The sequence below is a fragment of the Balaenoptera acutorostrata genome, chromosome 13 (assembly GCF_949987535.1).
Source record: "Balaenoptera acutorostrata chromosome 13, mBalAcu1.1, whole genome shotgun sequence".
NCBI classification, from domain to species: Eukaryota; Metazoa; Chordata; class Mammalia; order Artiodactyla; family Balaenopteridae; genus Balaenoptera; species Balaenoptera acutorostrata.
In genome coordinates, this window is record NC_080076.1 from 26,574,169 (window position 1) to 26,596,356 (window position 22,188).

Below are 22,188 nucleotides of genomic sequence, written 5' to 3' on the forward strand. Positions count from 1 at the left end.
GGAGGGGAGGGAACTGCCCTCCTCTCCTCTCTCAGGGATTGAACCTCTCCAAAAGCACTGACCAGACGCTCCCCTCACCTCTCAAACTGTGAATACTCAGGAACAAAAATGGGTCTCTCACAGTGGCTGTGTTCATTATGTTTTGAGGTTATAGCAATTGTGAAGGACTATTGGGCTGAAGGCTCTTAGGGGAAATGCTTTTTAATCCCAATGCATAAATTGTTTAATCAGAAGAAATAAGCCTCTCCTATTTTTTCCCTTGGGAGACTTAACTCTTGCACATTTTCCGGTTTAGCATTTTGCTCTCCTTGGCTGCATATAAGCACAGGTGCACAGCGTGTGGCCAGGGCAGCACTGCTAGAAGGGCAAAGCATAACCAGCATTTGCTGCTTACTGAGCGCTTTGTTATTCTCTGTTACTAGTGCTCCCTGGTCATTTCCTCCTCAGGAAAATCAAGGTGATACTGACCACTTCAAGACAACCAGGCCCATGCGTGCTCAGTGAGTCACTCAACAAACATGTCACATGCCTGCTGGTGTGAAGCTCCGTGCTCCATCCTATGTTGGGTACGGAAGAAAGAAACTTAAAAGTTACTGTCACGAAGCTTACGTTCCAGCCCAGGGGGCCTGATCCTTTTGAAGATGAGGATCCTTTTTGAAGCTCAAAACATTTCATGAACTTCTGCCTGGCTATACCTGGCTCGTGTGATTCAGTAATGTTTTTATGTGCCTTTGTGTTGAATCTGTCAGAATCCCATCTGCTCACATTTGAAAACTAGCCATACGTGTGTGTGTGAGAAATTGTTTGCTCAGCATACTAATGGAGTTGGGGGTTCTTATGTGTCTGAAGACCCTCTGCCCTCATCTCCAATAGCCTGAGGAGCTTAATGAGTGTTCAGGACTATTGGAGGCTCAGACTACTGGAGCAGGCGAGAGCATCCCTGACAAAGGAAAGGAGGAGGCCACAAGCTCCCAGGTGGGAAGGCACGAGCTGCAGCCCTCAGTTGCAGACCATGGTGAATGTTGGGGCAAAGAAAAAAAGGAAGGAATGACACTTCCTGGGGGATGTAAATAATCTAACTTTTGTCTAATCTGACTGTTGTCTGTTTTAGGAAGGCTTCATCACTACCCATCTTTCCGATGAGCTTTGCATCGGGATACACATCGTCCTTTTACAATTTTAATAACTGAAGCTTTGTAAATTGCCTGTAGCCATTTCCAAGGTGTCCTGCCCTCCTCCCTGCATGGACAATCCCTTGGCCTGTAGAGATCAGAGCCGGGTCACACTCCTGGCCCTACCTCTGTCCCATCCCGCCCCAGCCCCTAACACCACGGCTGCTCGGTCATCACCTTTCAGGCACCTGGGATTGGACTGGAACACGCTTCTGTCCACTCCTGGCAGCCCCTCTCACCCCAGGGGTTATGGGGATTCCTGACACTCCAGCGCTCATCCCGCAGCACCCACTGTGGTCTATCTACCCCTGTCCTGACCCCCACCCTTGGCACCTCACATCCCAGAGTTACTTCTCCCTCCTCTCCCGCAGGTTGATCACAGTCACACCCACTTTCCAATTACATCTCTATGTGGTGAGGGCTGGGAGAGAGGGAAGGAAATGAACATGGAGGGCAGGCACCTAATTCAGGAAAGCTTCCTGGAGGAGGTGATGCCTGGGTCAAGTCTTAAAGGATGAGCAAGAGTTAGCCCGCTAAATGTGGGCTAGGACGAGGACGATGGCAGGCAGGCAGCCTTCAGCAGAGGGGACAGAAGAGCAGGGCCGAGGTGGTGGGAGCTGGGCATGCTGGTAACACCCTCCAGTCGTTGGAGGCAGGCAGGCGGACAAGGTAGGCAGGACCCATGTGGAGGAGCCCAGCATGCGTGCTGGGAGTCGGTGGTGAGAAGAGATTCACTTCTGAACAAGCGGCAGCAGGAACGGAGGGGAGGGCACAGGTAACCAAGATGGTGCAGGGACAACGCGTTGACGTCTGGAGCAGAGGAGCGAGAGAGAGGGCGGTGCAGTCCCAGCCGAGGTTGGGACCAGGACACTAGCAGTGGCAGAAGCAGAGGATGGACTCCCGGGTCCCTGTTCAGTAGGCTCTGACTTTTCCTTCTTCCGATGACTGTAGCTTATTTGTTTGTTTCTTCCCCCTTCTGCTTCCCCCGCTGGCACAGACTCCCCAGAAAAGCTAAAAATGCATCTCATCTGATCCACATCAGAGGGTGGATGAGCCGGGGCTTTATTACACGCTGGTTAAAGCGGTCTTGTGGGAGAGGATGGGCTACGTTATAATTGTATCTTTGGTCACCTCCACCCACCCGGCCAAAAACCTGGTGGAGCTGCCTCTGCTTAGACACCGTTTTACAGAAGGACTCCCCTCCGCCCTTCAGCTTTTTTGGATTAGTCTTGAAGGCTCAGCCAGCTGGCTTGGGAAAGAGATGGGAGGAGGGAGGGAGGGGAGGAAGGGTCGTGTCCTCCCACCCGCTGCCTATAGGGAGAATAGCCTGGGTGGGTTTGCAGATGTGTCTCTGGGGATGCGCAGGCAGCTCTGGAGAGGCTGGGTGTGGGGTGGAGCTGTTTTAGGAGCAGAAAGTTTTAAAAACTTTCTGCAGTAGCAGAAAGGTGATCACCTTGGGAGCAGCACCTCCCTCGGCAGTATTTCTCTTTATGATTCTTAAACTTCTACACTGTTCTTTGGGCTTAAGCATACCATCTATTTAGAATTGAGCATCAGAAGGTGGGGGCTGTCACTCCGCCTTTGAAAGAAACATTTTTGGAAACGAGCCAGCATTCAGTGTCATTAGTAAGAAGTAACAGCCCTTTCCAGGGCTTCCTCCCCCTCCATCCCTCTGGGAGACCCCTGGGGGTGAATCACAGCTGTGACTCACCATGGAACACTTGGGAATGTTCACAAGGGAGTGCTCCAGTGTGAGGGCGAGCTGTAGGTCTTAGGTGGTGGGTTTGCAGGTATTCTGTGTGAGTTGTTTGCATGCTTATAAGGCTACTAGTCAAGAGGAAACATCGTGTATTCATGTGCTGTAGCCTTTCAGTTACACACTCACCTTCTCTTCACAAACAGGAGGCCAGAAAATGATTGTGGATCTCACCCTCTGTTCCCAGCCCTCCATTAGGCATGATGGGAGATATAGGGGAATTATAAACCACACATGTTTCTTGTTTCATTGGGGAAACAAGATTATACATGTGAAAAGCCAGGCAAGACAGTAAATGGGCAAGGGCCAAGGGATAATATCCTAACTCCTGAAAAGGGGTGAGAGGAATGTGCATTAGTCAGCTATTGCTGTATAACAAAAATGCCTCCAAACTTTAGCTGCTTAAAACAACACTAAACATTTATTATCCTCATGATTTTTATACCCCGAAATTCAGGAGCAGCTTAGCTGGGGAGTTCTGGCTCAGGGTTTCCCATGAGTTTATAGTCAGGATGTTGACTGACTGGGGTCGTCTTAAGCTTGATTAGGACTAAAAGACATGCTTCCAAGATGGCTCACTCAGTAGCTAGCAACTTGGTGCTGGTTGTTGGTGAGGTCTCAGTTCCTGCCCATTTGGACCTCTCCATAGGCTGCTTCCATACCTCCCAACATGATAAGAGGTTTCTCCCACAGCATGAGTACCCAGAGAAAGCAAGGCAAAAGTGGCAATGTCTCTTATCACCTAGCTTTGGCAGTCTCACACCATCACTTCCCTGACCACACAGACCAACCCTGATACAACGTGGGAAGGAATTCACAAAGTGTGAATACCAGGAAGTGAAGATCTCTGGGGGCCATCCTGGAACCTGGCTGACACTGATGAAACATCACCTTGGGTTAGAGGGGGAGGGTGTTAGGGAAGAAGTGAGACTGGAGCTCGGTCTCTTCCTCTTCGGTCTCTTTGAGAGAGGTGGGCCTGGAGGTGTGACCGCTTAAAGCAACAGGCACAAGGCTGAAATGAGCATGGTGTGTTTGGAGGGCAGTGCACAAGCCAGCTTTAAAGAGAGATTCCTGGTCGGAGAGCACTGGGAAATAAGGTCAAGACCAGACTATGGAGGACTGTGATGGGCAGACTGGAATGGTGGGATCCCCTAAAGGGAGTCATCAAAATTCTGTAGTAAAGAAATGACTAGATCCAGGTGGGGAGGCTCAACCTCTTACTATCTGGGTGCCGTGAATGGGTCGCTTTAATCCTTTAGGGCTCAGTAGCCACATCTGTAAAATGGGCGTAACAAATGAGTTAATGCATGTGAAATAGGTGTTGACTAGAAAGCAGTAAGGTTTTGATTATCAGGAAGATCATCATTTGCAGCCAGACCCTCCCAGGGTTCTTGAAGTTCAGATGGTGCCAAAACAACCTTCTGGCTTCTTCTCTTCCCTGTGTTCTCTGTTGCTATATGATAAATGTTGGACTAACCAATGGCCTCCTGAGGCTGAAATCATGGGCTCTTCCACTACTGGAGACTCCAGCTCCCATGCCTAGCCTGCCTTTCTAGCCACAGGAATATTACTATGTCATAGGCAGGTTCTGGTCAGACCATGGGCCACCCCTAATATCCTACAGTTGTATCCTGCAGGACTTGATTGTTCTCATCCAGTTCTCATCTGATCCTCACAACCACCTAAGAGATAGCCCAGTGTCATTAACTCCATTTTACAGACAGAAGAGCTGAGATAGAGTTGCTGAAAGGCCCCAGAACAAATCAGCAGTGATCAGACATTACAGTAAATCCCAAAGAGTTTGGGAGTTTTGTGAAAGAGGGGAGAGAATTCAAATCACTCAACACTTTTAATAGTAATGGCTTTAAAATTCAAATATCACCGAAGAGTGCATATAGAAAAATAGATTACCTTCTACCCCTCACTGGCAGCTCTCCAACACCATCTCGGAAAGAACCAGTACCCAGTTTTTAGTGTATCTTTCCTAAGTTAGCCTTTGCATCTACCAAAAAATATGTGCATGTGGTCATCTTTTTCTTTCCAAACATGGTAACAAACCACTCTCTATGTAACATGCTTTGCAGTTGAATCTTAGAGCTATTCTCCATATATCCGTATACAGATATGCCTCATTCTTTTTAATGGTTGCATAGTACTCCATGGTGTACCCAGCTAGCCCTCCATTGATGAACATACTGTTTGCTTCCAGTCTTTGGTTATAGAAACAATGCTGCAGGGATGAGCTTTGTACCTAAGTTGGATACATGTGATAATGAAAATAATATCCATAAGGGAATTTTCTAGGTCATCAGAATTAAAATCTCTTTGTATTTAATCTTTATGTCTTTAATCCTGAGTGATGCTGGGCATTTTTCACATATTTAAAAGTTTTTTATATTTCTTTTTCTGTGATCTTCTTGTTCATGTTTTTTTTTAAGCTAAAACAGTTTTTGCAATTTTCTAGCAAGCTATAGGTCTTTTCCTGATTTAATATAAGCTCTCTCTATAAAGGAGATTAGCCCTTCATCATATGTTTTGCAAATATTTTTCCCAGCTTATTTGTTTCTTACTTAGAAGAGCATTTCCCTTTGAGATTATAAAACAATTCTCCAATTTTTTTTCATAATTCTTTTTTTTTTAACCTTTTAAATCTTTGCTGTACCCATCATTTACTTTGGTGTAAGGAGAGGGGAAGGGGTCCAAATTTTGTTTTGTTTTGTTTCCTATATGATTGGCCAGTTTTCCCAATCCCATTTACTGAAAAATCCATATTGAAATCCCACCTTTACTATTTGCTAAATTCATACGTATATGAATTTATGTGAGTTTGTTTATGGACTGCCAGTGACATTTTATTGATCTGTTTCTCTGTTCATGATCCATTACAAAATATTTTATTTTTATGACTTTATGATATGTTTTCATATCTGGTAAGGCTGGTCTCCTTACTCCCATTAGTCACCTGTTTCAGAAATCTCTCGGCTATTCTTAAATGCCTATTTTGCTATATGAACTTTAGAGTCAGCTTACCTAATTTCAATAGAAGTTCTGGTTGATACTTTTATTAGGACCATATTGCATTTATTGAACTATTTAGGAGGGAACTGGCATGTTTACAGTATTATGGCTTCCTATCCAAAAGCAGCGTATACCTTCCAGTTAAGTCTTTTTAAAGAGTGCTTCAGTCATGATTTAAAACTTTCTTTGTATGGATCGTGCACATTTCTTATGAGCGTATTCCTAGGTGTTATATCTATTTTCGTTGCCAAGTAAATGGGATCCTCTAATATATTTTTGAACTTGTCCATTGTGCGTGTAGGAAAGTATCCAGTCATATCCTCTGCAAATAATGATGTTTTTTCGCCAACTCTTTTCTAACTCTTTAACCTTGTATCTCTTCAGCATTTTTGATCTTGAGACTTCAAAGGGGGACCAGACTTCCTAGGTACAGGGAACTTGCTGAACCCATTCTGGCTCATCAGTACATCAGCCAGGCTTTTATGGGCTGGGGGCTGAGGAGTGCGGGTGGGGTGGGGGATGCTTGTCCCTTGAGAATATTTTCACTGTAATTTTTGATAGTCTGGAGACCAAAACTCTCAGCGCAGATGAATGATGAATGGTGGTGGGTGGGGTGGAGGGGGTGGGGATAGTTACTTGGAAGGTGCTGACTGGTAAGGCACCCTCCCCAGAGGCTGTGAAAGCGTCCTGTCCTTGGTGCTGCCTGCTGTGACTGGGGGCAAGTATGGCAGAGGGAAGGAAAGCTCATGTCCCCTGAGATGTGCACTGGAGAAACCAAACATACAGGGGAGGCTGGACTCTGGGCTGTGCTCTAAAGGGGGTGGTTGCTGTACACCCTCAAGCAGTCTCTCCATCACAGCTGCCTAGCTCTGGGGTCCTGCCCAGAGAGCTGTGTAGCCCAGACACCCACCTACTGGCTCCCACGTCCCTGATTGCAGGACCCAGCTCACACGGGATTCCTTCTGGGCTCCTATTTCTCCCTAATATTTTGCTGTGGGTTAGTTTTACTGCTCAGGAAAGTCAGAAGCTCCTCAAAAGCAGGTGCAGGGTCTTGTTTAGAGCCCCACACAGCATGAGGCCCCAGTCAAGACGCGGTGAGTGATCAATAACGTTTGCGAATTGACTCATATTCCATGAGTAAACCGCTCGTGACAAATGAGTTTCCACTCACGTCCTAATTGTCCTTTCTTTGGAGAGGGCTCCTGGAACCAAAGAGCCATCAGTTCTGCAGCGGGCGAGAGAGAAAATTATAGCCGAGGAGGGACAGGGCTCAAGTGTAAATAAGAAAAGGAAATGCTTGGACTTTCTCGATGCAATAAAAGTTCTATATAATAATATTATATGGAACTAACTGTGCAATTAAGCCCGAAAATTGCAAGCTTCCAGTTTGTCCTTCCAGCCAAATGCCAGGCGGTTCTCATGGTGGATGGCGTCTGCTTAGAAGAAAAGTGCAAGTTTTGAGGCAAATCTGAGGTTTCACTTCCTTTGGAAAACACAGGCAGGGGTGGGATCCTTGAGGCCATCCGCTGGGCTGCTGATCCAGACCTTATCTGCAAATCGAAGTGGACAGCAGCAGGGAGGCCAAAGTGTTTTTCAAGAGCTGAGGCATAACTAGGACATCTTATACCTGGATGAGGCCTGGGACTGTGATCCTGCCCTCCCTCCTCCCTCGGCTCCCTCCCCCCGGAGCTTCTCCCTACCCCTTCTGACCCCAGGGGTCCGGGGCAGGGGTGTGGCTGTGAGTAACGGGTCAGAAGATACACTATCCTAGCTGGTTTCCAGCTGCCCTGCCTTGCCCTTCCAGGACTGCCTGTTGCTGACACCTCCTCAAATGCAGCTCCAAGCAGATTCCCCTCCCATCCAGAAGCTTCCCTGACTTCCTTCCCATGGCCTCTTACACAGTCCGAGTGCATCTGAGGCCTCCTCTCCCTGCCAGCGCTTCCCCAGTGGAGTTCCCCAACCCCACCCCAATGGAGTCCCTGCCCCTCGGCCTGCCCCCAAGGGACCCTGTCCTCACCTCTGGCCTAGCTCTTAGCACTGCTGTCTTTATCTCCCATTTTTCTGTGAGTTCTTAAGGAGTTCCATCCCTTTCATCCCTGTTTCTCCAGCCCCAGATGGGTAAACTCTGCTTAGGAAACCTGGAGCCCGACAGCTTGGGTTCAAGTCCCAGCTCTGCCTCAGTTTCTCCATTTGAAAAATGGGTTTTGGAGAGGATTAAGTGAGAGAATCTACATAAAATATTTACATCAGCAACTCACACCGAGCACTCAGTACATCTCAGCTGTTAGTTTCATTCTGTCAATATCAGCTGGAGGAATTTCAGAAGGAACCCTCTGTCTCCCGTATGTTGTAGCTCTGTCAAGCTGGGCGCCTGTCTGTCCCTCACGCTCCCCACACAGGGCCTGTAGGATTGTTTGTAATGAATTAGGGCACATTCTGGAGAAGCAATTTCCAGACCCTGCCCGGGCCACTGCCCAGCTCCCCACCCACCCCTGGCACTGTCTGAGAGTTGGGAAGATAAACCCAGAGCAGACCTCCTCACTCCGGCCTACTCGCTCCGGGGTAGGGAGAGGGAACATGTCACGCATCTTTTACCAAACTGTCCAGTTTCCAGCACTCTGCCCGGTGTGGTCAAATGCTAAACCCATCTTGACATTGTAGAACACGTGTCCTCTGAAAGCCCAATGTGTGTTCACACTCATTTCCCTGTGTAACCTGGCAGCGTCCCTGAGACACCTGGGCTGGGGGTGGAGGACAGAATCAGGAAGTCCACAGTTGGGCACAGCAGCCCCAAGACAGCAGAGGTTGAGCTGCTCGTGACCTCAGAATCCAAAGATCCACCCTGGAACCAGAATATTTAAGTGGATCAGCTAGAAGACACCACAGCACCATCGAGTGTGTGGGCAGCAAGGGATGTTCACAGCCTCCTGGTCTCACATAAAAGAAGAAACCGAAGCTCAGAAAGGGAACGTGGCCAGTCCAAGGTCACCAGTAAACTCAGCTGCAGAGCAGAGATGAATCGTCAGTGCAGACTTTAATTGTACCTCCTCCCCAAAAGCGTTGTAGCCCCCTCTGCCGACTGCACACCTGGGCATTTCTCAGCCCCTCCTCTTCATGCCCTTTCCCAAAACAGGCCTCGGCCTTTTTCCGCTCCAGCTCTGGCCCTCTCAGCTGGCAGTGCTTTCCCTTCTCCCACCATCAAGCCCCCTGGCCTGGCGGCAATAGGAGATGCACAGTGATCCCTGGGCTCCCAGGTCAAGGTGGCTGGACGGCAGAGCGCGCTCAGGCTGGCCAGCTGTGTAAGCACCTTTGTGCCTTCTAGAAGAAACACTAAACTATATCCCCAGGAAGGGTTGAAATAAGTGGTGCCTCTTAACCCACTACAAACACAACTCCTCAAATAACTCACAAAATCGAAACCATTCCCACCCCTCTGCAGGAGACGGCTGCTTTGGGCAGAAATGCTAAAAGAATAACGCTCCCGGGGGCTGCTGCGTGGTCCCCACCTCCCCACCCTCCTGTGAGCTCGTGGCTGTGGGGATCATAGCCCACCAGCCCACCAGCCGGGACACCTCCTGAAAAGGCAGCCAGAGGCAGCTGGGATTCTGAAACTCAGTAACCCGGGGCCTAGTGCTGTTTATAGGAAACAAGTGATTTATTTTATTATCTAAATTTTCAGTGGTTTAATAAGGTTTAATAAGCCTCCCAAGGAGTTTTCTGGCTCGGGAAATCGCCTGTAATAAACACAGGTAGTAAATCCTTTATTTGGAACATAAAGAGGTGTGCAATTTCTCTTAAAAGAAAACAAGTCTTCCCCCCTCCCCCGCCTTGCCCTCTAATAAATAAAGGATGAATAAATAATTAAAGAACCACAGTTTGAAGGGATACCACTTATGTGTCTGGCCCAGACTCCCAAGGCCAGCCCAGCCAGCGCTCTAGCCGTCTGAGGTGGGACCCTCCCCACTGGCGTGCCAGGGGCCTCAGCCCTTCCAGGCCATGCAGCCCCTAGACAACCCACCCTTCCCATCTTTCCTGCAAGGTTACCGCACAGCAAGGCCCCCAAATTATGGCCTCAGGGAATATGTGAGATTTCCAGCGTTATTGCTGGATGTTGTGACCTTAACCTCACTTCACTTTTGTTTCTTTATCTGTAAAATGGGTATAATACTGGCCTCGCCTGCTGCCACACCTGTGAAAGTGCTTTGAAGAGTAACAGGTTCCAAGCCACCCCCTGGGTGAGGGGATGGGGGCAGGGGCCCCGGCACACCCACTTGGGGTTCACCCAGATGCTGTGAAGAAGAGGTTCCTCCAGGGGGAGATTAAACAGCTCCGACACTCAGACGCCCCCACCCCACCCCAGGACCAAAGCCCAGGTACAGAGCTGCCCCTCAATCTTCCTCACCCATCACTCAAGCTGCCCGCTGAGGTACCCCTCAAGTCCGTCCCGAGTGTGTGTTTCATCCCTGTAAGAATATAGGGGGCGAGAAGCACACCCCGGATTTTGTCCCCTGTCAGAACTCCCAATGGGGGTTCTAGACCTTGTTCTGATAAAACCAAACCAGTGTGGAGTGTGGAGGTGGTGATGGTGATGAGGGTGGAGATGACAAGAAATAGATACAGCATGATACAGTGGACAGGGTCTGGGTGAAAAGTCAGGAGGTCCGGGGTCTCTGTCACTTACTTTGTTCTGTGACTTTGGGCGAGACAGTTCACCCAGCATGGGCTTAGGTTTCTCACCCGCAAAGTGGGCCAAATAATTCCTTCTGTACCCAGGGATCCTCAGAAAATATATAGAGAAAAGTGGGTGTGCTCAACAAACACACAGCATAGTTGGGTCAGGGGGCTTCAGAGGACAGTGAGGCAGGGACTTGAGTGCTTGGTGTCAGGAGGAGGCGCTCAGGCCCCCAGGTGTAGGGATGTGGGGAGAATCCCTCTGTGTGGGGTAGGAACACAGGCACTCCTGCGGGGCCTGGCCTCTGCCCTGTCAAGTCTTATGCTGTGGGTGGAGGGACCAGGCATTGGGGGTGCAGTGGGGTCAGGAGAATGGGGAAGCATGACCATGTGGTGCCGAGAGGGCCTGTATCCCAGCTGTCAGGGAACATCTGGAACATCTGTCACCATTTGCAGAAGAGGGAGGCTCAGAGCTCATTTCACAGAAACCAACCAGCTCCAAGCCCTGGGCCCCAGGCTGAGCTGGGGACCGTGGCCTCCAGGCATGTCTTGGCAGGGTGGCAGAGCAGGTGCGGCTGGCTTCATGCAGCTGGGAGCACTCTGCCCGGGGAGCTCTGGCAGGTGGAGCAGAGGTTGGAAGTTGAGGAGGCCCTGCCCAGCCTTCCAGCCCACATGTCTGGCCCCAGCCTCTGGGGCATTCCGGGGCCGAGGGGTGTGGCTGTCCTGCTTAGGGGAAGTGCTAAGGGCAGGGTGGGGCGCACCCAGCAGAGATCCACGGGGCTGGACAGCTGCTTGGGCCAGGCCTCCTTGCACTCTCTCCTGCCCTGGTCCGCCAGCCCCTTGCAGGTTTCCCTGCCTACACAGACCACAGAGACTAAGGACCTGTTCGAAGGAGGCAGGTAGGTGCTACCTAGCCTCATTCCCAAATCTGGAAAAGAATCCACATCCCTTCTCTGCCCCTGTGCAACTCCACCCTCGCCCTCATGGCAGTCACTAATTCTGCCAGGCGTCTTTGAAGCTCCAGGCCCAGGCAGGGGAGGAACTGGAGGCTGGAGAGGGGGGTGGGACCACTCCCAGGGCAGTGGGAGCCTGCCAGCTGGGGCCAGTCTGCCGTGGGGATTTGGCAGATGGAAGCATCATCCAGGGCCCCAGATTTGCTGACCTGAGCATGATTCAAGGAGGCACTGGACTTGTGGATCAAGGCAATAGAATTGTCCTGAAAGTCACATCACTGAGGTAGCCACAGAGGACAGGAAAGAGATGGAACTGGAGCCGAAATCAAATCCCTGACCTGCTGTTTTCTAGCTGTGTGACTTGGGGCAAATGACTTAGCCTCTCTGATCCCCATCAAATGAGAATCATAATAAGGATGAAATGAATAGATATAAACACTTTACGAATGATAGGGCTCTGTTCAAATGTCAGATGTCCCCAGTGCAGAGGGCTGGGGCCACCCACTGCCTTTTGTGACTGCAAGGCTCTCTCCACCGTGTATTTGAACAGACCTCATTCATTCAGCGTCTCCCATGTTCCTGCCTAATGGCATCCTGGGAATGATACAGACATATAAGAGACAAATCCTGCCCTGGAGCAAGTGAGATCCATGCAGTTACTTCCCCATTTCCCACGTAAGCAAACTGAGGGCAGCAGGAGTATACACATAATTTGCCAATCCCTTCACTTCACATTCCTAGTAAAACCAGTCCTAGAACATGGGGTGCCTACTAGCCAGGCAACCCCACACCTGGTTGGGGGCACAGGCTTGGGCATCAGAATCCCTAGTTCTAGTTCCAGCTCTGACACTAATGTGCTGTGTGACCTTGGGCATAAGCTACTCACTGTGCCTTATTTTCCTCATTTGTAAAATAGGCATAAAGTTTCTACCAGCCTTGCCTGCCTCTTTGGGTTAGGAGTACATGAGACAGGAGGTATGAAAGGACCTTGGAAGACTACAATGTCCTCCACATGCTGGGGTGGCCCTGGGAATGTCTTTGGGAGAGGTGATTAAATAGTATGGTCTCTGCAAAACTATACAGAAGGGAAATTAGTTCCTGGTGTGATGCCACCTCCCTCTGCCAAGACCCCTGTTAGGGAGCTTTGTCCCTCCCGGACTTCCTAATTGCCAGCAGTGTTTGAGTACCTCCTCTGTCCCAGGAGCACTTCATGTGCCTTCCCTCATTTGATCCGCCCAGCAACTCTTACCATCCCCACTGAACAGATGAAGAAACTGAGCTCAGGAGGGTGAAACCTAGTCCCCGAGGCCAGGATGTGGACCCGGGAGGTCTTAAAGCAGGGCCCTCACTCTCCACCTCCCAGCATAATCCCTCTGTTGTCAGATGGCTTCAGGCACACGCGGGCTGAGAACAGCTTCCTGTGTGATCCCGCTCAGGATCCAGGTTAAACACAACTTCAGACGGGACTCTAGAAATCCAAAGCTTTCCAGATCCAAATGATATGGGGCAGGTCCTTCCTGCCCCTCTGCCCAGTGAAATCTTCTTTATCCTTCACAGATCAGACAGGGCCCCTCTTCCTGGAAGCCTGCTCCGATCCCCCAGCCCACAGGGGTCTGTCGCCTCCCTGTCCATACCTCTCACTGGTGCTCAGTCCTGAGCCCCCCTGGCCTGCTTGGGTCTTAGGTCCCTGGTGTACAACCCTCAGCCCTGGCTCTGATTAAATCTCTCAACCTTTGGAGGCTAGGGTCCAAATCCCCCTACCCACAAGTCAGACTTTGTAGGGGGCAGTGTTATAAGGGGAATGAACGTGAGCTTTGGCACCAAATGCAGCTGGGTTCAGACCCTGGTTCGGACATTTGTGTGTGGCATTGGGCAAGTCACTTACCCTCTCCATACTCTTTCTTTATCTCTAGATTGGAGGTGATGATAAAAATACGTACCTTTCATGGTCGTGTGGATTGAAGAAGGCTTAGAGGTGCAATGACCGACACGTTACAGGCACTTGATAAATGGTAGCTAGTATTGATTGTTATTATAAATGTTGGCTTGCCTGCTTGATTGATTTGGTTATTAGAAAAGGACACAAATAAAAACAAAAATTCAAGTCACACTCAAGAAATTAGTTCGGAGGACTTCTGGAGCCAGATTTCTACAGTGCAATTCTCTACGTCCAAGGCCCTCTCTCTCCTTCCAAAGGCTCCAGCCCCACCTCTTCTCTGACCCTCTCATAGCAACACCCCCTCCTCCTCTTTAGCTGGTGAGCTAAAGGGCATGACCCATCTCCCGATAGTGAGGGGGGGGAGGCAGGTAGAGTACCTGAGGCTAGTGATGTGCTCATGTTACAGTTGAATGAACCTAGGCCAGAGATGAGAAGTGCTGCCTTTGCCAGAAAGCTACGTGGACATACCTGGGCTCTAGATCCTTCCACAGAGGGCACAGGCCCAGGGGAGGCTGTGGAGAGCCTCATGTCCTCTGGAATGGGGACCACGCCTGAAAAGGTTTCACTAGCCCTGCATTCTGCTCTTTCACCTCCTTCTTCCATTTGCAAGCTCCTCTTTCCCCCTTTTCCTCCTCTGCCTTTATTTCTTGGCTCTATATTTTTTCTATCATCACCTTCCTACCAGAGGTTCATATTTTGCGTCAAGCCTCTCCTAGCTGTCGAGCGGTTTGGTTTTGTGTTTGTGTGTGTGTGTGTGTGTGTGTGTGTAATTTTCTTTCCTGAGCGTGTTATTCTTGGAGAAAGAGTGCCCTGGCTTGGGCGACGGGAGGGATGGAAGGGAGGGGATGGAGGACCTGGGTGCAAAGGTGGGGGCTGGACATGGCATCCCCTCTGGAACACTGCTGTCTGCGGGCCTTCCAGGCATGGGGATCTTAGGGTCACCAGGGAAGCTTCCAGAGTGTAGGCAGGGTGGGGGCACTTCTTCCCAAAGAGTCAATAAAACAGCAAGCCACAGCCCCCCCTTCCCCTGCTACCTCCTGCCAGGAAAAACAGCCCCGAGCTCTGTGGTTACATCTGTTCCTCCAGGAATGGGACAAAGACTCCAAACCATGCCATGGTGAGAAGTCGCTGCTGGACAGACCAGCCTTCAAGTCCAGGGTCACCCAGGCCTGTTGCCCCCTCCTCACTGCCAGACTCACTTTGTGCTTTCTAGCTCCTCATGGTCATGACGCCGGTTATCAGATTTCCCCTGTCCATCCAATGACAAGATGAGAAGAGAGAAGCCCAGAGAGGTGTTGGGGCTTCCCAGAGTCACACAGCTCTGGTTCCTGACCCCCAGGCCCAAGCAGACCGGCTCCAAAAGCATGGGAAGCAGAACATTTAGCACAAGGATGGGGCTCTCCATCCCTCCCAGGGCTCGGGTGAGACATTGATCGCCTACACCCCATCCAATGGGTTCCAGCTCCTCTATTTAAGAAGGTGGGGATAAGTTTAAGGAATTGTGGGAATTTTTGCTGAAAAACATTTTAAAACATTTTTGTCTTTATAGGAATAAGCCCTTGGCAAGCAAGAAAACTTGCGTGAAAGAACTAATTTCCTGAGCTTTTAATGATTTGGGCTTTTAATAGTTGATGGGGCATTTCATTCACGAACAGTCTTTTCAGGTGAGAAGGTTCCTCTGAGGGTCAGAACCCTGCTACCATTAGGGTAGCTTCGTGGGAATTAGAAAAAGGTGTCATTTCCTCGATACATCTACTTCCATCTATCAAACCAGTGTCGTAATATACTGATTTTGTTAGAAGACAGCATTTAACACCATCTGCCAGAAATGATAGCTATCACAGATCCATAATGTCTATGAAGTGAATAGTGCCTCTGTGTTGCCTGTTGTATTATCTATTATCTTCCTGTGTTATCTATTATGTTATCTATTGCTGTAAAACAAATTACTCTGAAACTGATCAACTTAAAACAAGAATAACTATTTACTATCTCCCGGTGTCTCTGAGTCAGGAATTCTGAAGCAGCTTTGCTAAGTGGTTCTGATTCAGTGTCTTTCATGAAGCTGCAGTCAGGATGTCAGCAGGGGTGCCGTCGTCTGAATGCCTGACTGGGACTGAATGACCCACTCTCCTCGTGGTTCACTCACACAGCTGGTGACTTGGACCTGCTCAGTCCCTTGCCACGTGGACCTCTCCATAGAACTGTCCTGATGACATGGTAGCTGGCTTCCCCCAGAGTGAGTGAACCCAGAGAGAGCCTGGTGGACACAGCGATGTGTTGTCACTTTTTGTTACTTTAGCCATTCTGATAGGTGTGTGGTGATATCTTATTCCTCTTCGCTGGACATTGCTGCATCTTTATCACAGTTGTCATGTCCCTGTAAGCTCTGTTAGAGCAAAGGCCTGCTTGGCTTGCCTTCTGTGCATCCCCAGAGCCCAGAGCAGGGCCGGGCACAGGAAGAAACCCAAAGTCTATTTAGAGAATGAATGCACGGCCTGCGGGGTCTCTGGACCTTTTCAAGAAGGCAGGAAAGCAGCAAGGCCTTTGCTCTGGGAAAGCTCTTGAACACCTGCCCAGGCGAGATTGCTGGGGGAAGGCTAAGGCCCTCCACCACCCACAGAGGAGCAGGGAGGAGGAGGGCCAGCACCCTGACACCCCACCGGGTCCCTGGTGCCTCCAGGCCACTTGGGGCACATATTGTGGGCCTGGCACTTCTGCCTTCTCCCCTTCCACTGCCTCTGCCTTCTCAGGGCAGAAGCACCCCAGAGATAAGTATGTGGGGATCCCCAAAGCTCTTGCCACTGGGCCGTGGGCCTTCCAGACTTTGTTTTCCTTTTTCTTTTCTCCCCACTGTAATTGCAGCTGGGTAAGGCCAGGCCTTTGCTAGGATTTATCCATGGGCCACAGCCAAGCTTTGCCCCGAGTAGCAGGGCCCTCAGTGCCCTGGCATAAAAATTGAGGTGGCTTGTTGTGCAGGTTGAATCTGTTGACTTGGGTTGTGAATTCTGCTCCCTGAAGGGAGGGGGTGCCTGCTGTCCTCTGCGCCCCCCTCCCCGACCGCTGGCGGCTATGACCGGCCGCACGTCGTGTTTTATGTATAGATAATGCTGAGGTGTCTTAGAAGAGGCTTCTCCCCATAGGGATATGTTTCCCTAAGAGTAACAGAATACAGACATGATAAATTAGCTAACAATGAGCTCGAATTTAATATTGAATATAAATATTTATAGGTCAAATGGCTCACAGATATACACATATAGGAGGTCAGTATTTTCTAAAAAATCAAGAATTGCAAATGAAGGGAAACCTCATCAGCTAAGATGAAGCCAGAAATAGGTCAGAAAGCAGAACACCTGCCGTAAGGTCCCCATTCCCTTGCTGAAAATGGGCCACGAAATCGCTTTTAAGATTCCTAGAAGCTGTATCTGTTTGCTAGGGCTGCGATAACAAAGTACCACAGACTGGAGCTTAAACAGCAGAGATTTATTTTCTCATAGTTCTAGAGGCTGGAAGTCCAAGATCAGGGTGTCAGCAGCGTCGGTTTCCTCTGAGGCCTCTCTCTTCGACTTGTAGGTGGCTGTCTTCCACCCTGTGTCCTCACGTGGTCTTCCTTCTGTGTGTCTGTGCCCTGCTCTCCTCTTGTAAGGGTACCAGTCATACTGGATGAGAGCTCTCTCATAGGACCCCGTTTTAACCTTAATTCCCCTTTTAAAGAGCCTACCACGAATACAGTAACACTCTGACATACTGGGGTATTAAGACTGCCACATATGAAGTTGGGCTGAGGAACAACTCAGCTACTGTTAGTAGCCCCCTCCGTTAGTACAGCCCGCATCAATAGCCAAAAGTAGCAAAATCTGAATCTGTTAGAGGAGTCAGAGGATTTGTGAAATAAACCAAAGCATTCTCCCAGAGGGAGCCCTGAGTCATGAGAGAAAATTCCTCCTTTGGCCCTTGACCCACAGACGTTGCGTGAGTCTGTAGCAGCCGCCATTCCCGTAGCATACAGAGCGATGGAGTTTCACATGGCTGTCCATCCCCGCGTTCAGGAATTGCATATTCCCAAAGTGGAATTCAGTGAAATCGTGCCTGCGAGAAGATTCCACAAACTTTGCTAAAAGGCAGATGCCAGCTGCCCAATGACAAGCCCAACTCCAAGGGCCTTTGGGGTCCCGGGAAGAGCCCAGTGGTTCACTGAGAAGCCCCAGCTTTTGAGCGGGGCTCTGAATTCCAGGTGAGATTGGGAAAAGCTGAGGAAGAGGGGCCGGGTTTCTAGCAGAGGGGGAGGGAGGGGAGCCCCAAGCAAGGGCAGGGGTGGGGTGGGCAAGCACGCCCACCAGCCTGGCCTCCCCGGGCCAGGGTCCCAGAGCTGGCATCCCCTCCTGGGGCCATGTCCTCTAACCCGGTCTCTCCCTGTGTGTGCCCCCACAGGGCTCTGGCTGAGAACATGGCCAATGGCATTGACGAGCTGATCGGCATTCCCTTCCCCAACCACAGCAGCGAGGTCCTGTGCAGCCTGAACGAGCAGCGGCATGACGGGCTGCTCTGCGACGTGCTCCTGGTGGTGCAGGAGCAGGAGTACCGCACCCACCGCTCCGTCCTGGCCGCCTGCAGCAAGTACTTCAAGAAGCTCTTCACAGCTGGCACCTTGGCCAGCCAGCCCTACGTCTACGAGATCGACTTTGTCCAGCCTGAGGCGCTGGCCGCCATCCTGGAGTTCGCCTACACCTCCACGCTCACCATCACGGCCTCCAACGTCAAGCACATCCTCAACGCCGCCAGGATGCTGGAGATCCAGTGCATCGTGAACGTGTGCCTGGAGATCATGGAGCCCGGGGGGAACGGGGGGGAGGAGGATGACAAAGAGGACGACGATGATGACGAAGATGACGATGATGAGGAGGACGAAGAGGAGGAGGAGGAAGAGGAGGAGGAGGAGGACGATGACACGGAGGATTTTGCTGATCAAGAAAACTTGCCTGACCCCCAGGACATCAACTGCCACCAAAGCCCTTCCAAGACGGACCACCTCTCGGAGAAGCCCTACTCAGACACACCCAGGGACTTCCCGGATTCCTTCCGGGCCGGCAGCCCTGGCCACCTGGGCGTGATCCGGGACTTCTCCATTGAATCTCTGCTGAGGGAGAACCTGTACCCCAAAGCCAACATCCCCGACAGGAGAACCTCCTTATCTCCATTCGCCCCGGACTTCTTTCCACACCTCTGGTCAGGGGACTTCGGTGCCTTCTCCCAGCTGCCCGAGCAGCCCATGGACAGTGGGCCCCTAGACCTGGTCATCAAGAACCGCAAGATCAAGGAGGAGGAGAAGGAGGAGCTTCCGCCACCTCCACCGCCACCCTTCCCCAGCGACTTCTTCAAGGACATGTTCCCGGACCTTCCCGGGGGGCCGCTGGGCCCCATCAAGGCAGAGAATGACTACGGTGCCTATCTCAACTTCCTGAGCGCCACCCACCTAGGGGGCCTCTTCCCGCCCTGGCCGCTGGTGGAGGAGCGCAAGCTGAAGCCCAAGGCCTCTCAGCAGTGCCCCATCTGCCACAAAGTCATCATGGGGGCCGGGAAGCTGCCACGGCACATGAGGACCCACACCGGGGAGAAGCCATACATGTGCAACATCTGCGAGGTCCGCTTCACCAGGTGCGAACGGAGGCCTGTGGGTGTGAGGGGCAGGGCGGGGAGGGCCGGGGGCCACGGGGATGGAGAGAGACCCAGGTCAGGGGAGGTCCAGCTGGATCCTAGATGCACAGCAAGCTCATCGCCAGAACAGGTGCTAGGCATTAGCTGGTGCAGTGATTTTCAGATATTTTCTTATATACGCTATTAGGTAGAAGGCCAAGATGCCAAAGAGTTAAGAGCGGAGCTGTCCTGGTTAAGGCAGAAGTGGGGAGGGGGGATCTCAGCACCCGCTGTAGATCCAGGAAAGCCGGTTTGAAGCTCCCCAATGGAGTGCAGCCCCTCCTTTATTTTATTTGGAGCCCGGACAGCATGCCAGGGCCTGTCTTGAATGGATTACATATACTACCGCCCCTGCCATGTCCTGGAAGTCAGGGAGGGCCATGGCCTTTGTCCACAGATAGGTGATCCATCTCCCAGTGGCTAGTCAGCCACTCGTAAGCCCAGCTGGGAAATGGCAGAGCTGGGACTTGAATCCCAGTGAGACCCCTGTAGGCCCTTTCAGTCCTATTTTGGGTCAGACCTAAGGGGTGGGCCTCCTTTTACGTTCTCCCCCTTGACTGTCCATGTTGGGAAGAGGGTTAACTTTATGCTGTTATAAAAGTTGAACTTTGAAATCAATACATGATAAGCCTTTCATCTTTCCCGGACTCCATCCCATTCAGCACGCGTGTGTTGTGTACCTTCTCTGCACAGCAACTTCTGTGGTCAGAACTGATTGGTGGGATGATGTGGGGTCCGATTTGTCCAGTGCAAGGTTTTGATGGGCCTCATTTGGGGGAGATGTGGTCTATTGGTGCCGATTGTGGTCACTGATGTGAGGCTGACCTTCCCAGCCATGTCCACATTGCAGAAGGTTCTGGTGAGTGCCCTGCATCAGGGCTTGGTCATTTCAGTGTGTCGGATGTGGTTACCCACCCTGGGACTGTGACTTCCTAGACGAGGTCCTTTCCCCACATTGCCACCGTCCCCATCAGAGAACCCGCCTTGAGAAACCCACACTTATTCCAGTGGTGCTGCTGTCACCCCATATCCCCCTAGCAGTTCATCTTTGGGAATTTCTGGGGGCTCATTCTTTTGATTTGCCCCAGTGGGCCCAAAGCTTTGGTTTTTGAGGATAGAGTGCAGTGTTTTGCATCAGGTTGATTATCAAATCAGGGGCAGTGCTTTTGGGGGAAAAACAAGATGAGTTCTGCTAAGTAACGAGACTCACTCTCTTTGGCGGCTTGAAAACTCTATTTGAGGTTGCCAGAGAGGGTACAGGAATATGTTCAGCTGACAGTTGTGAAAACGGCTCTGCAGGCTCTTCCAGTGACTGCTTCGAAGGACAACGCTGATTGTTTCCAAGGTGGCCTTGGGTCCCCTCACAGCTGCTTCTGTGAAGGAAACCCCAGCAGAATCTCCCAGCTGCTCCGAGCTGACAGTGAAGGGAGAATTTCCAGGTGCAGAGGGGCAGGGACCCCCATATCCCGGCTGTCTCCCCTTCCACCTAGCAGTGGTGACCTCAGGTGCTTGCTTCTCTTATCGCTGCAGAGCAGCTGGCCCCAAAGTCCCCGAGATTCACCCCCTCTAGGGTCCCCCCCACTAATGGCCCTGCCACTCTTATGTCACCTCCACCTCCCACCCTCCTCTTCTCCTGAATTCACCTTAGATCCACAGAACACCTGTAAAGCCTTGACAAAAGCACAGGGATAATGGAAGATAAACCAGAGCCCAGTCCAAATTCATGCATCTGGAGCCAGTGCCTCTCCGCAGCCCCCTGGGAATGACTTCAAGACGTGGACACTTTTCACAGGCCTGATCCAGAAAAGCCAGCCCCTGAGTCCTGCCATCTGGGCTCCACCTCCTTTGCTTGTCCCCTGTGCAGATGGCTGATACTTGGGGACACCCCTCCCTCCAGGGGAGACCCTGGTCTGTGGCTTCAAGGGGATGTACTGCATCTCAGGATACCTCAGAGCGAGCCTGCCCTGCCCCCCACCAAGTCCCCATCTCCCTTCCGTTCTTCACTTCCCTCTGGGCCTTTCCCACACTCCGCTTTCTGTGAGGGCCATGCCGGTCTGTGTCCCTGCCTTCCCTGGGGAAAGTTTTAAACTCCGTCAGTCAAGACAGACTTCTCACCCTCTTGACACCAGCACATCCTCTGCGTGGGCCTCCTGGTTTGGGCCTCAATGCTGCGTTGTATAGGAGGGTCGCATTCCAGAACCCTCCCGCCCAGCACATTCCTGCGGATCACTCAGGGTGGCCTCTGTGCCTGCCGCTCACCACCCCTCCAGGCCAGATCAGCTGTGCGGCGGTTCCGGCAGTCCAGCCCCCGGCCCTGCCCTCCCTGCGGTCTAGTCCCGCTCAGCAGAACGACAGCCATCTGGGCCCCCAGGCCTGTCTCCAGCTGACGCAGCTGCAGTCCCGCCTCCATCCACATCTCCCCTCACTCTGTTCCCACTGGGCACTGGCCCTCCTGAGAAAGATCAGAAAGGCTCCGGGGTCCCCCTCCCAGGAGCAGAGATACCCGGAGTGGGGAGAGGTTGGAGGAGAGTTTCTTGGCCTCCTCCCCTAGGGACTTTATTTCTCACTGTGGGCTGTGGGTGCCCGTGTGGACACCCCTCGACACCCCTCCCCATCACATTCTTCGGAATCGCTGGTTCCTTGCTTCCCTCCTGTCGCCTCCCCGAGCTGCCTGCAGGATTCTTTTCAGCCTTCAAAGAGCCTCAACCCTGGCCTGTCCAGGTCCGGGTGGCCTGTAACTCTCTATATAGCCAAGTCCCCTCGCAGCCTCTCCACGGGGACCCCCTTCGTGGCTGACTTCCGTGACACTGTCCCCCGTCCTCAGCTGGAGGCTCTTCAGCAGCCACTTAGAGCAGCAGCTGCTGCCTCTCTGACTCGGAATTCCCAGACTCCCTTGCAACTACCTGGGACTGGACCCCCGGCGAGGCTGAGCGACCCCGGACCTGCTGCCCTCACGTCCTTCTTGTGGACACTATTTTCCTT

The 22,188-nt window shown here is 51.5% G+C and overlaps 1 protein-coding gene across 9 annotated transcripts in view; it reads left to right on the forward strand.

Moving 5' to 3' along the window:
* ZBTB7C (zinc finger and BTB domain containing 7C) overlaps positions 1-22,188 on the forward strand; it is a 376,550-nt gene that overhangs the window by 344,072 nt on the left and 10,290 nt on the right. For 8 of the 9 annotated variants that reach the window (XM_057527128.1, XM_057527130.1, XM_057527133.1 and 5 more), the window contains one exon: positions 17,944-19,167. In XM_057527128.1, the coding sequence (XP_057383111.1) occupies positions 17,944-19,167 (1,224 nt within the window). Of the gene's footprint in view, positions 1-17,725; positions 17,747-17,943; positions 19,168-22,188 lie in introns of those variants that run through there. The other variant, XM_057527129.1, reaches the window with a different exon arrangement.